The sequence below is a fragment of the Diabrotica undecimpunctata genome, chromosome 7 (genome assembly GCF_040954645.1).
Source record: "Diabrotica undecimpunctata isolate CICGRU chromosome 7, icDiaUnde3, whole genome shotgun sequence".
Taxonomy (NCBI): Eukaryota; Metazoa; Arthropoda; class Insecta; order Coleoptera; family Chrysomelidae; genus Diabrotica; species Diabrotica undecimpunctata.
In genome coordinates, this window is record NC_092809.1 from 38,679,984 (window position 1) to 38,693,298 (window position 13,315).

General features: G+C 33.4%; 1 protein-coding gene across 1 annotated transcript in view; it reads left to right on the top strand.

Annotated features, from left to right (window-relative positions):
• The window catches only part of LOC140445211 (inner nuclear membrane protein Man1-like), a 58,767-nt gene extending 45,646 nt beyond the window's left edge, over positions 1-13,121 (top strand). The window contains exons 12-13 of the mRNA XM_072537105.1: positions 6,760-7,038; positions 11,600-13,121. Of these exons, the coding sequence (XP_072393206.1) occupies positions 6,760-7,038; positions 11,600-11,729 (409 nt within the window). The 3' untranslated portion in view covers positions 11,730-13,121. The remainder of the gene's footprint in view (positions 1-6,759; positions 7,039-11,599) is intronic.
• Positions 13,122-13,315: the final 194 nt, after the last annotated feature.

Sequence of the window (13,315 nt, forward strand, 5' to 3'; positions counted from 1 at the left end):
ATAAGCTGATTTTTTCTGAAAACTTGATATGTTACGTCTACGCATGCACGTGCTATATTAATGGAATGCGTGTTCAAACAGATGCTTTCCAGAATTTCTTAGAACCTATTTTCAGTGTTGTCAAATCTCAAGGTTCCGGCCTAGAGGTAAAGAAGGCCATGCTCCGATTAATGCTGTCACAACTGCACATTGTTGACTGATCGCTGGAATAGTAAAGCGTACAGAGAAGTTTTAAAATAAATTAGTGTAGGTTTGCACGTCCAAAATTAAAAACAAATTTTGTTTTATAATGCAAAATTGATAAGTCTTCATAACGAAAAGCACTTCGTCTGGTATCTTATTAAATAATCTTATTTTTTAACATAAATACAATGTTTTGACAAAAGCATTATTTTAAAGACTTTTTATGTATTTTATATATAACATATTATATGTATTGTAGAGTAGGTTAACAAATTGTGTTTTGTTTGAAAAGTATAACCAAGTTTTTTAATATAGACAATGTGTTGTGTTTATTTATATATTATGGTGTTAGTTTTTCAATAAATTGTTTTATAATATTTGCTTTTTATTTTAATACAAATATATCGGTCTCATCATGATCTCGCTGTTATAGGGCATGAAGTTTGAATTTGTAATTGACAAAAATGTAAAAATGCGTAAGAGATGTCACGCGACTTTTTATATATTTGAAAACATTGTGACAGCTTGTCAATTTTGACTTTAACACTTGTCACTTGTCTACGTTCCGACGTTGTGCTCATTGAGCCACAGACACATGTTGTTCTGGAGTTTTAAGTACAATATTAACAAAGAAGACAGCATACAACAAGTGTGTCATGCACTGATTTATAAAAAATACATTAAATTATATAAATATAATCATAAATCCCGGAAAATAAAGTCAAAATCTATCATGAAATAATTCATCGTTACTTTTGTCTCTATTTTAGAAAGTAAGTTTACATTAGCAGTGTGTGTCAGAAGTTGTAATGTTCGCTGCTCTCGATCGACGATGTGGAGAAACGGAATCTCACACAGCTATTTATAACCCGTGTCTAAAATCAAAAACAATGCGTGTTTCTTTTTCTTCATGTCATATAATGTCTCGTGTATGAAATTTATTGTTATTAAGCAAAAAATCGTATTAGAATATGTACCTTAAGTAAAAACCTTCATCCAATGTGTTATTAGTGTTGACCTATGCAGCAAAATGACTGATTATGATAAAGAGAACAATTTTTCGCTGAAGTTTAGCGTTTCTTCACGAAACAATATCTTAAACCACGGGATACGGCATAGATGTGACTGATGCACTGAGTAATATACTATATTTACTAAAAATCAGCTGATATAATTGTCTTAACTGACCTAACTCTTTACTTCCACACCTTTAGCAAGTACACTAGATTACCTTAAAATATTGATCCGATCATGCTTTTATTAATAGTAAAACTAAATATTTAGAGGAAATTTGTGAAACATTAGTTATACTAATGATCATCGCGTCATCATACTTATCACAATTTCCGATATCTTTTGTATTATCTCATAATGACTAATGAGCCAGTATATTATATCGCGATATAAGGTTGAATGCTTGAATAAATGATCTTAAATCAAATGAAAGGCAGATATCGAGCTCAAGTTTATTTATTAAATCTTGCCCAAGTACTGTCTACCCGCTTTATGGGATAGAAGCATGGACACTTAACGCGTCGACTGCTAAAAAATTGGAAGCATTTGAAATGTGGGTGTATAGAAGAATCCTGAAGATATCATGGACCGAGCATGTAACAAACAACGAAGTCATGAGAAGAATCAACAAAAGAATGGAAGTATTGGAAACCATCAAGACACGAAAGCTGCAATACCTGGGGCATGTTATGCGTAATGAGAGATACAACCTACTTCAATTGATTATACAAGGGAAAATCCAGAGCAAGAGAAGTGTAGGAAGAAGAAGAATCTCATGGTTGCGTAACTTGAGGGAATGGTACGGATGCACATCAATTGAACTATTCAGAGCAGCGGCATCTAAGATCAGAATAGCCCTGATGATTGCCAACCTCCGTCGCGGAGATGGCACGTGAAGAAGAAGAAGTACTGTCTCTCCTAGAGCATCTTCAGGGGCATTTCGTCAAATTTGGCTTATCCAACAATCTACTTATAAAAGTTATGTTTATGACATTCTCAGTAGATTGTTGGATAAGCCAAATTTGACGAAATGCCCCTGAAGATGCTCTAGGAGAGAAAGTACTTGGGCAAGATTTAATAAATAAACTTGTGCTCGATATCTGCCTTTCATTGATTAAAGTATATTATATGTATTATACGATCAACGAAGATAGACCACTCATATACTGCCAACGCTTAAGGTACTATTACCGTCTAGAATACTAAACAATGACAAATTTTTAAAAAAATATTTTAGCGCCAAAAATTTTTTGTCTAAAAATTACTGCTCTATGGCAAATAATTATCTCTGAAAATATAAAAATACAAATCTGAAACATAAAATTCGAGAAGGATTTTAAAAAAGACGTGCCCTTGCGTGATAGTTCACCAGAAAAATTGAAAATTCTTAAAACAAAACAAAATGGCGGTCATTTGAAAAAATTGTTAAAAAATTGACCTTTTTTTGACTGTCACAAAAATTTTATTATTTTTTTTTTGTCAAATTATGATAAACTACTATAGAGAAAACCAAAACAAAAAAAATGCATTAAGGTTTATTCAAATCCACCGTCTAAGTCCGGAGATAAAGATCATCTTTTCTAATAATATATGTATATGTGAACTTTAGTTTTTTTGTTGAAAGTCGATGTTAAATGTTGCATATTAGACGGTTATTGCTAAAACAAGAAACATTGTCTGAAAAAATAGTAAAAATGCTGTGTTTTTGCAAAAAATCTTTTTTGTTGGGTATAACAGAACTAACCTAAGTATAAAGTACGTAATACAATAATAAATTCTACTATACTATGTATTACTGTTGAGGAATTTGCGGTAGTGGACAGGTTTGACAGCGGACCAATTGCTACACGTAGCGCAAGACCGAGATCAGTATAAAAATATTATAAGCATGGTAGTCGCCGACATTCCGTAGGGATATGGCACTCTAAGAAGAAGATGTATTACTGTAATAATGTAGTAAATAAAAATAAAATAAAATTGGACAGTCTAAAACACTTATCAGAATCGTCATTTTTTGGCAATCAGCATCTGCCTGTTTAATTGTATCATAAAATATATTTTTTCACTAAAAGCATAATGCTATCATATTTTGCTGATCTCAGTGGTATCTTTTACTTATAAGCCAGAGGAGCTCCTTTTAGTTCAATAATCGTCCCTGAACTTTTATTTAAAGCATATGACGTTAAAGAGAAAGGATTATGTTCTTTAGTTACCAAAATATCCTCAGGGGATACAGAATCATATATAAATAATCTATATTTCAATAAAATAAAAGGGCGCTTTTTAACCACAGCGAATTTAAAAAAAAAAGGCTGATATGTTTTGAAATCAAACACCATGCGAATCGAATACCATTCTTCGGTACATACAAAATCTTTTTCTTACGCTTCTGTGACCTGGCTCGGGTAAATGGTGTATTATTTTTGAAAAATTTCCGTTCTTGGCTAAAGTTAAAAGGAATTGGACCATAACAGCATTTTTGTTCTGCCCCTTACAGTTTTCAGTAAATATAATGCAGAACAGTTACAGAACTTTTAATCTACTTCTGTTTAAAATGCCACAAAAACGATACAATTTCTATGGAGCGTTTCTTCGCAACTGTTTCGTCAAACATAACTGACTGATTTATTATTAGAAGAGTAAACAAGCTGATTGTAAACTCAGATCTGCCTAGCATAAAATATTTCCCCCTTAGTCAAAACAGGAAATGACAAATTTTGCTAATAATCGAAACAAATAGTCTCCAGAGTTTCGTCGATTTGTGCCATTTTAGTTTTTTTATTTTAAATCATCGTAGAACGCTTGGGCTTTCTGGAGATGAACTTATTTTTGAACGTTCAGTTGGTGCTTAAGTTCATCCGTAGAAGCAGCATCAAGTTGTATTTTCAACAGATCACAAGTAGCACAAGTGTCCGATCGCGGATAACCAAGTGACAAATTAAAATGATTTGTGAAATACCTATAATAGTAATCATACGTTACTGTAGGTTTTACTTTTTCTTGCCTTTTTAACAGACAGTATTGCTCGGGATCATGTTTTTTCAAATAAAGTTCTTGCACTTTTCTCACATTTAACTCTGCTGATAGATATTTCTTTTTATTTTCATTTCGTGAATAGTGTGATTTGCGTACTGGAAAACTATTTATGTGTTCCTTAATCTGTTTCGCAATATTTTTCTGTTTTTTGTTTGGTTTACTATGGTGTTTACCACGGCAATCCTTTTCAAGTACCACATCAGAAGCTCTTGACTGCGCAATTTTCAATACTCTTGATTTGTGAACCGCATGTAAGTTACAAAATGCTGAGCGACACACTTTTACAGATTTTGTACCCATTTTAACACTATAGCGATAAGAATACTTCTTCGTTTCACGTACGCTGGTTTTTCTCCTTTTAGATACTTTTCTTAAATCTATGAGCGATCCTAAATAACTATCTTGAATGTTCTTATCTCCCATTGCATAAAATATTGCATCGTTCTCCATTTCCGTCAGGTTTTCAAAACACCGGCTACGACACTCACACCTGGACCCTTGTTTCTTTGCTGCAATAGTTTTAACATTACTAGTTGTGAATTTTTTTCCAGAATTTCTTTGCAATTTCTAATATCTTTTCCAGCTTAGTTTCTTAGTATTTTCTTCTAAGCGCCTTTCTGCAGTTATATCTACAATAAAACATATATAAAAATGTGGTGCATAGTTATAAAACTAAGCTAAATAACTTACTTTCATCAGTTGTGCTGCTTGAGTTATCATTTGATTCGTTTGCAGGTATATGCTTTGGAATACATCCCCGATTTAAACCTGAACGACTAGCTTTGTTCATCTTATCTGCAATTACATTTTTATATGAGCATTATTTTATATTTTTAAAACTTATAAAATTACCTTCTTTGTTATCGTACTGTTTAAATCATACTTTTGGCTTTTTTTTGTTGCCACTTTCTTCTTCCACCACATAATGTGTGCCAGCATCAGTATTATCGGAATCATGGTATGGATCACTTTCATTAGAAAACTCAGTAAAAGTAGCCATTTTCGTGAAGCGATATACACACTGCACTTTACAAACGAGGAAAATTTGAGGTTAGAACTTCCTCAGTCTTGGGAGCAAAAGCACATGGCCGGTTATTGCTCTCAATACCATCGATCATAAGGACTATGCTATTAACATTTTTGGTGCAATAACCATCCACGTTACTCTACATTGAGTTTCGTATACAATACGTGTACGGGTTTTGCTCCAAAACTGTGCGGAGATATTTTTGACTAAACTCATTTCGATAAAAATGGTGTTTGACCGGTTTTGCACCAAACCCTTCAATTTGGCCAAAGCAATAATAAAAATTTTGTGACTGAAAAAATAAAAATAAACGTCAATTAATATAAATTAATAGGTCAAGAAATAGTACTTTAACAAAAAAGTGTCCCTCGATTCAGACGATGTCGAAAAGTGTCCCTCGAATGTAAACAAACAAGCTTTGTAACCCGGTCGATAGAGGCGCGGTAATCAATTTTGGCGCAGTTTATATACAAACTTTTGGAAATGGTGTTAAGATGACGCTATGGGCGAGCGATAAAGTGCTTGTCTGATAATTATTATTTATGTGATCGAATACCACATAAAATAATTTTTTATTTATTTTTCAAGTGAATACTTCTTATCCTGGGTATGATGTTTTGCACGGGCCCGAAATAATATTTAGTGTGACTCGAAACATCGAGACACGTACAGTAACTTTGCTTTATACAATAATATACGTACATATACACTTATTATAAAAATAAAATGATGTTTAACAAACGTCATTTTATTTTTTATAACTTCTTCCATCGTCAAAATTTTGACTTTAAAATATTTGTATAAAATAAAATAAAACTAAATTAAAATAAAATGAACTGAAATAAAATGCATTAAAATTAAATTAAATTAAATCGAATAAAATAGTAGACGAATAAAATAGTAGTCGAGTAGACGATAAGAATGCTATTATTTCCCTCCCAGGTCACTCTCAGAATGCCACATCCCATGCTTTTTGTTTTTTTTAATCCATTATAATTAAATATAATATATAATCATTGTCTTTGCCTTTATTTCTATACGGGATCGGCTTCCCTCATTACGTTTCTCCATAAACTATCTTGGGTTATACCAATATCAGTCCCCTTTACTTCTTCAGGTCTTCCTCTCCTACTTCCCCTCCCACATCTAAGTATTCTCATTTCCGCCACATACATTTGTTGTTCCTATTTCTTTTTAATTGGCCAACAGTCAGTTCCGTACATCATATCTGGTCTTATGAGTTTTATAGAATTTTTGTTTTACTTTCATTGGAATTGTTCATTGTTTTGTAGAACCATTCCATTGTTTTGCAGAATATTCTGCCCAAAGAAATGTCTTATGAGTTTTATAGAATTTTTGCTTTCAGTTTCATTGGAATTGTTGATTGTTTTGTAGAAACATTCCATTGTTTTGCAAAATATTCTGCGCAAGGAAATGTCTGTTATAAGGTATTCTTATCTGGTTTTATTGTCTTGTTGATGTATCTTGGTGTTTTCCAGATCTCCTAGGAATAAAAGCTGGCAGGGCCAGGCGTTCGAAACCCAAGTAGGATCCGTCAATAGCCTCCCCTGCTCGCCGACACCTTGCCTCAAGATTCGCGGTATGGTCCAAGATGGCGACAGAAATACCAGCACGATCAGAGAAGCCGTTCTCAGCAAGTGCGCTCACCAATGTCGAATTCTGCATTGCGCCGTCGAAACCAGCACGTTCGCCGTCTATTTGAAATGTGCCGATCCTAACGACGCAGCAATAGCCTACAGGAATCTACATGGTTGGTGGTAAGTTCATTTTTTCCACTATAACTATAACGCACAAAATTGTGTTGTAAAGCAACAATTAGAGCATACACTACTATATATACAGTACGTAAATCTTTTAGCTGGACGTAGGTAATATACATTAAGGTAAGTGTGGCAACTGCGCTTTCTCTCTATGCCAATATCTCCCACACGAAGCCATAGTCTACAATACGATTGACAACTAGATTATCAGCACCTTAGAATCTGTTAGCTGTATGCATTTATTTTCAATTGGAACCGTGAAGCGAAGAGTATTGTTTTAAAATGTTTATTTACACTTCTCCAGAAAAGGTTTAAATAATTATCAAGGCAATTCTTTGTCAGAATGTGTAGATCTATTTGCTAATACTTTCGAAAATAGACCCATACCTTGTAGACAAACAATTGCAAATATTGTAAATAGTTTTAAAACACATTGTTTGCGAGATTGTACAAAATATCACAAAAGAAAAGAGATGTCCCCGGAAAGACAGCAGGAAATCGAAAGGAGAGATGAAAGTATTTGTGCTACCATTGAGGTGGATAACTCCAGGACCACTAGAAGTGTCGTCGAGGAGTTGGAGGTCTCGAATACCACAGTTAATAAAATTTAAAAAAAAAATATGGCTGTAACAGTTTTAAATATTTGAAAACTCAGGAGTTATTTTCAGGAGATCAATTTCGTAGAATGGAACTTTGTGAAGCTGCAATGAATGCATTTCACGAAAATAATAATTTTATAAAAAATATTCTTTTCACCGATGAATCGGCAGTATGGGTCATCATAATCTTTCCAGAACGCGATATTTGTCTCAGGAAAATGAACATCGAAGTATTATACGTCGGACAAAAGGCCCTAAAACACAAAATGTCTGAACCGGCATTTTAGGTGACCATGTAATTGGTCCATTTTTCATTGAGGGAGTTCTGAATTCAGCTAAATATCTTGCTCTTTTACAAGATAACATTTTTCTAGCTACTCAGAATTTTCAAAATGTACCGTTCGCGTCATAAAAAACTGGTACAACTCTTATAACCGAAAATCGAGTTTTTTAAGTTGTGTAAGTTGATCTTGTCACATGTGTCATTCTAATTTCTAGGGCAACGTTGCCAGTTTAACGAAAATATTATATCAAACGAGCTCAAAGCAGCGCTGTGCGACAGACGGCAAAACTAAAACAATATCGAGCATCCTCGATCAGTCAGTCACATTTATTTAAACATGGATAATAAATCTGTACGTGTAGAATCAATCTCCATAAGGAACGTTACAGTGAGATATTTAAGTGCAATGTAATACTGTCACGTTTTGAAAAGCGTTTATTCGCCCCGGATATTTTATAGTTTATAATCTACGTAGGATAAAGTATAATGTTAGTTGTTCACATTTATCGTTCATGTAATAAATAATAAATTAATCTTGGTAGTTTGCCTGTTACTAAACTTCTTGACATAAAATACAGCTAACAGTTCGTGTTCGGTAGCTAATTGAGGTATAAAATTACAGTAGATGCATTCCAATGTTCCCTGTGCCAATACCCTACGTTTAAAGATCCTTCAAACATTTTGTGCATTAACTCAACCCTCTCTCTGGTTATTAAATTTATTAGATACGGTTTTTTGTTGTTAATGATAAAAATAATATCTATCTAAACACTTTATACACTTTTGAACGATATTTTTTTTATTTAGATTTAGTGCATTTCCGTTATCTGTGATGGCAACAACGAATTGATTCACGAACCATTGTGTCCAGTCTGAACACAGGTTTACATTGGGAAAAAAAAGTGTACCAGTTTTAGATGACGGGAAATGCACGTTTAGAAGATATCTGGTATCAAAAGGATGGCTGTTCCATTCATAATGCGCGTATCGTGAAAAATAATTTAAACAATATTTTCAGGATTGCATTATATGCGGAACAAGCTAAATTAAATGGCTTGCGAGATCTCCCCATTTGGCTCCCATGGATTTCTTTTTTTGGGGACATATTAAATCCACCATTTATGGCAACAATCTGGAGAGGGCACATTATCTAGTTGATTTAGAAAATAAAATAAGAAATGCATGTTCTGCATCTCAAACGTGGTCTCTAATAGATAAGGAAGGTAATCTAAAGACCAATATTGACGAAATATTGGAAAAATGGCGAAACTACTGTGGCGAGCTATATAAAAATAACGAGGTACCAGCAGAAAATCAGTGGCCCTCTGACTACCCTAGAGAACCTACTGTCTTACTCGCTGATGTCAAAGATGCAATTAAATCGCTAAAGAGAAATAAATCCCCAGGCATTGATTCAATACCAGGTGAAATACTACAGTTACTAGGTAACAAAGGATTACATATCCATTCTATCTATGTCTCTGTTTGAAATTCAGGAAAATGGCCATCTGATTGGTGTACCTCAATTTATATCCCGCTACACAAAAAAGGAACTACTACCAGATGTGAAAACTACCGCACACTGTCACTAATATCAAATGCTAGTAAAATCTTGTTGCATATCATCAAAAACAGATTAAAAACCTATCTACATTACCAAATACCTCAGGAACAAGCGGGGTGTGTAAAGGGTAAAGAAACACGGGAACAAATTCTGAACCTGAGACAACTCATTGAAAAGTCTAGAGAATTTCTATGATTATATGCTTCGTTGACTACCAAAAAGCATTTGATTGTGTAAGCTGGATAAATTTGTGGTTCCTTTTATTAGAAATGGGCACACCAATGCACCTGGTGACACTTATTTAAAATCTGTACCAGTCCAATATAGCAACAGTATGACTAGATAAGAAGTTCTCAAACCAATTCAAGACCGAGAGAGGTGTTAGACAAGGATGCGTGTTGTCACCTGAATTATTCAACATTAATGGTGAACATGTCATGAGGATGGCTTTAGATGGATAAGCCGGTGGAGTAACAGTGGCTGGTAGGAAAATCTCCAATTTAAGATTTGCTGATAACACTATACTTATTTATAGCAGCAAATGAGCAAGAAATGCTTAATCTCCTGCGAAGAGTTGAGTACGAAAGCAATAAAGTTGGTCTGAAAATCAATAAAGTTAATACAATATAATGGTGATCGACAGATTCCGCCCTATTCAACTGACTAACATGTTACAGGAAAACCAGATAGTGGACAGTTTTGCCCTCGGGTCTAGTATATCTAACGATGGTAACTGTGAAGCAGAATTTCGGAGACGTATTGGTAAAAAATGCGATGAGTCGTCTAACTAAAGTTTAGAATAACAGATCCATATCTCAAAATATCAAGATGAGACTGGTGAATGCCCTTGTATTATCAATATTTCAGTATTATCAAGATTAAAAAAAGGCTGTCCACAATGTCTGTAACGTATTCTGCAATTTTTCGGTCACGTGGTCCGCAGAGGTGAAGATAGTTTGTAGAGATTAATTGTTTCCGGGGAGAAGATCAGGAGGACGATCACCAACTAGATGGTCCGATCAAATTAAGAATTCAGCTGGAAACTCATTCTGCGAAGCTCTCAGAGCAGATGAAGATAGACCAATGGAAGAAATCACGATCCTCAGTAATGGGGAAACACCTAGAGACAGAGAAATGTGCTACGATTACGCACAAACGGCTTGCAAACGTAAGACAAGCCTTTTATACTAGACTAGGTTATTGTCTTGCAAAAGAGGATGCTATATTTGAATCTTGTATTTAGTTTACTTGTTATTTTGTACAGTAAAATGTATTGTTTGTTTTTCAATTTCTTTAAATGAATTATTTATTTGTGTTTAACTATTTTTAGAACAATACGTTTTCGGTTTTCGGTGGGCATAGCACACAATACAATTTTTCAAAGGTTTTTAACTGCATTGCTATAACTTGATAACTAAAAGTTAAAAATAAAGCCCCTGGGTCACAACAGTGGGCTTGAGAAAACGCAGTCGCCATTATTACCTCAATGTACATTACCTTTGTCCAGCTGAAAGATTTACTTACTGTATATATGTATATATATATATATATATATATATATATATATATATATATATATATATATATGAATTGAAAGGTCATATATGTGGTACAACAGTACAATTCGTCAAACATTCCGTGTACGAATCGGTATCATTAGGATCTTATAACGTTATTTCGGCATATCCCCTGCTTCATAAGAGATCCGTGAAAGGTACAAATTCCTACACAGACGGTCGGCGAATGTCTCTGCTTGTTTCCCACAACTCATGGTAGCTACAAGAAGTGCCACCTATTTTGATGACGATGAACGAAACACGATTTAACAAAATCGGTTTCTATCCCTTTGAGCTATTCGAAAATTGCAAAGTTTACACTTCAACAAAAGCTTTGCTATCGCTATGATGAATTGAAAGGCCACATATGGCGCAACAGTACAATTCGTCGAACATTTCGTGTATATGAAGCGGTGTATATATATATATATATATATATATATATATATATATATATATATATATATATATATATATATATATATATATGAAGAATTCGGATCATCCATTTCAGACATAGAGTAATTAATACTAATAATTACTATTTATTTTTTAGGTACTCTGGTCATCTGGTGACAGTGAAGTACTTACGTCTGGAACGTTACATGCAGAGATTCCCCGATTCGCCAGTCAGAGGTCCGCCTTTTTTGAGCGCAATTACACCGGCCACAGATTGGTCTAGTTAATTATAGTAATTTTTAATTTATTTAGTGTAAGCGGAATCGTTTGTTTTTGTGTTAGGCACAAATTTGTCCTTGTGACACGTTTTTAAAAAAAAATATATTTATTGTTCCGTAAATGACGGTCCTGCAAAAAGCAAAATACGGGTGGAAACGAATATTTAAGGCACGTACAAGAGAAAACACACGAAATGGATGAACAACAAGGTAGAGAGAGTAGGAGGCGTGTTGTAGCTAGATACAGGTTTGGGTTTTCTTGTCTTTATCACAATTTTTTGTATATAATTGTAAAGTCGCGTTTTTTCTTGACTGTGCATAAATTGTAGATCATTTTTTTGTACTGTTTAACATCTGCTTTTGTATTTAAAGATAGAAGAGAAACATGAAATAGGACTATGTGTAGCTGAAAGGTAAAAGACCGTGGAAAGATACAAAAAAAAGACAGAGAAACTGTTCTCTTCTAAATCTTGTGCAGACTTTTACTATCTAATTGTTATTAACAATCGTTAATTACAGAACTTGCCAAATATTAACCGAAAATCTTCGTTAAAATAAGTAAATCATATCCCACCTTGTTTTGCTTTTAATGCAGTTCTCATCTAAGTAAGTTTTGACTTTGTTACAAACTGAATAAAATATTAATTACCATTTAGAACATTTTTTTTGTTTCGACGGCAAATTTAAAGAAAAAAATAAATAATATGACTTTAAATAAAGGCTGATTTGAGTTTTTTATATGAACTTTTAAGCTGTATTATATATTTTATTTAACTCTAGTTAATTTAATAGTTAGTTTAATGTAAAACATTAGGTTAAATGTAAGTCGAGATTTATTGATTTGACAAATCAATTTCTTACAACACGAATCTAATAAGTGAACGTTATTTTGCCAAAAAAGTTTGAGATTACTCCAAGGAATCGGTCATTATGTTAATAGTTTCTAAGTAAAATCTGCCAAACCACAATTTATTTTAAGGAATCGATTCAAAGCAGTTAACCCAATCGCTAGTCTCATAATATGTACCAGTATCGACCCTAGGTGTATATATAACAACAGCCCTTTTAATGTATGACTCATATTAAGTGCCCCCTTTAGTAGGCGCTGTCAGTAGCCGTGTTAAAACTGCTTTGGGTGGTAAACTAACGTTAAATATACGTTTGTACCTAAAAAATTGTTTGTTTTACTTTTTTCATTATTGGCACTTGTTTTCAATAGTTCAAACTTGTTTGTTAGATTGCCTATGTGTCTTCTTGTTTGTTTTTAGCGACAATGTACCTTTAGTAGAACTCGACTTTTGAAAGTTGTTTTAATTTGTAGGACGTTTTTGTAATATATTGTAAGAAATTTTTAATGTCTGTTGCATTTTAGTAACAATAAATTTATAGTAAAACGATAAACATTTGTATTTTTTTATATACACAAACACCTAAAACAGTGTCAAAGTATCCCTAGAAAAGGCACAACAAAAACGAAGCGTATATAGACTGTGTGTAACAATAAAACTACTTACAGGTTGGCAAATGAGCTAAGAATCCTTAAAGATAAGTCATTGAAAGCCGAAGCAAAATAAAAATACTTGCTTGAAGCAAAG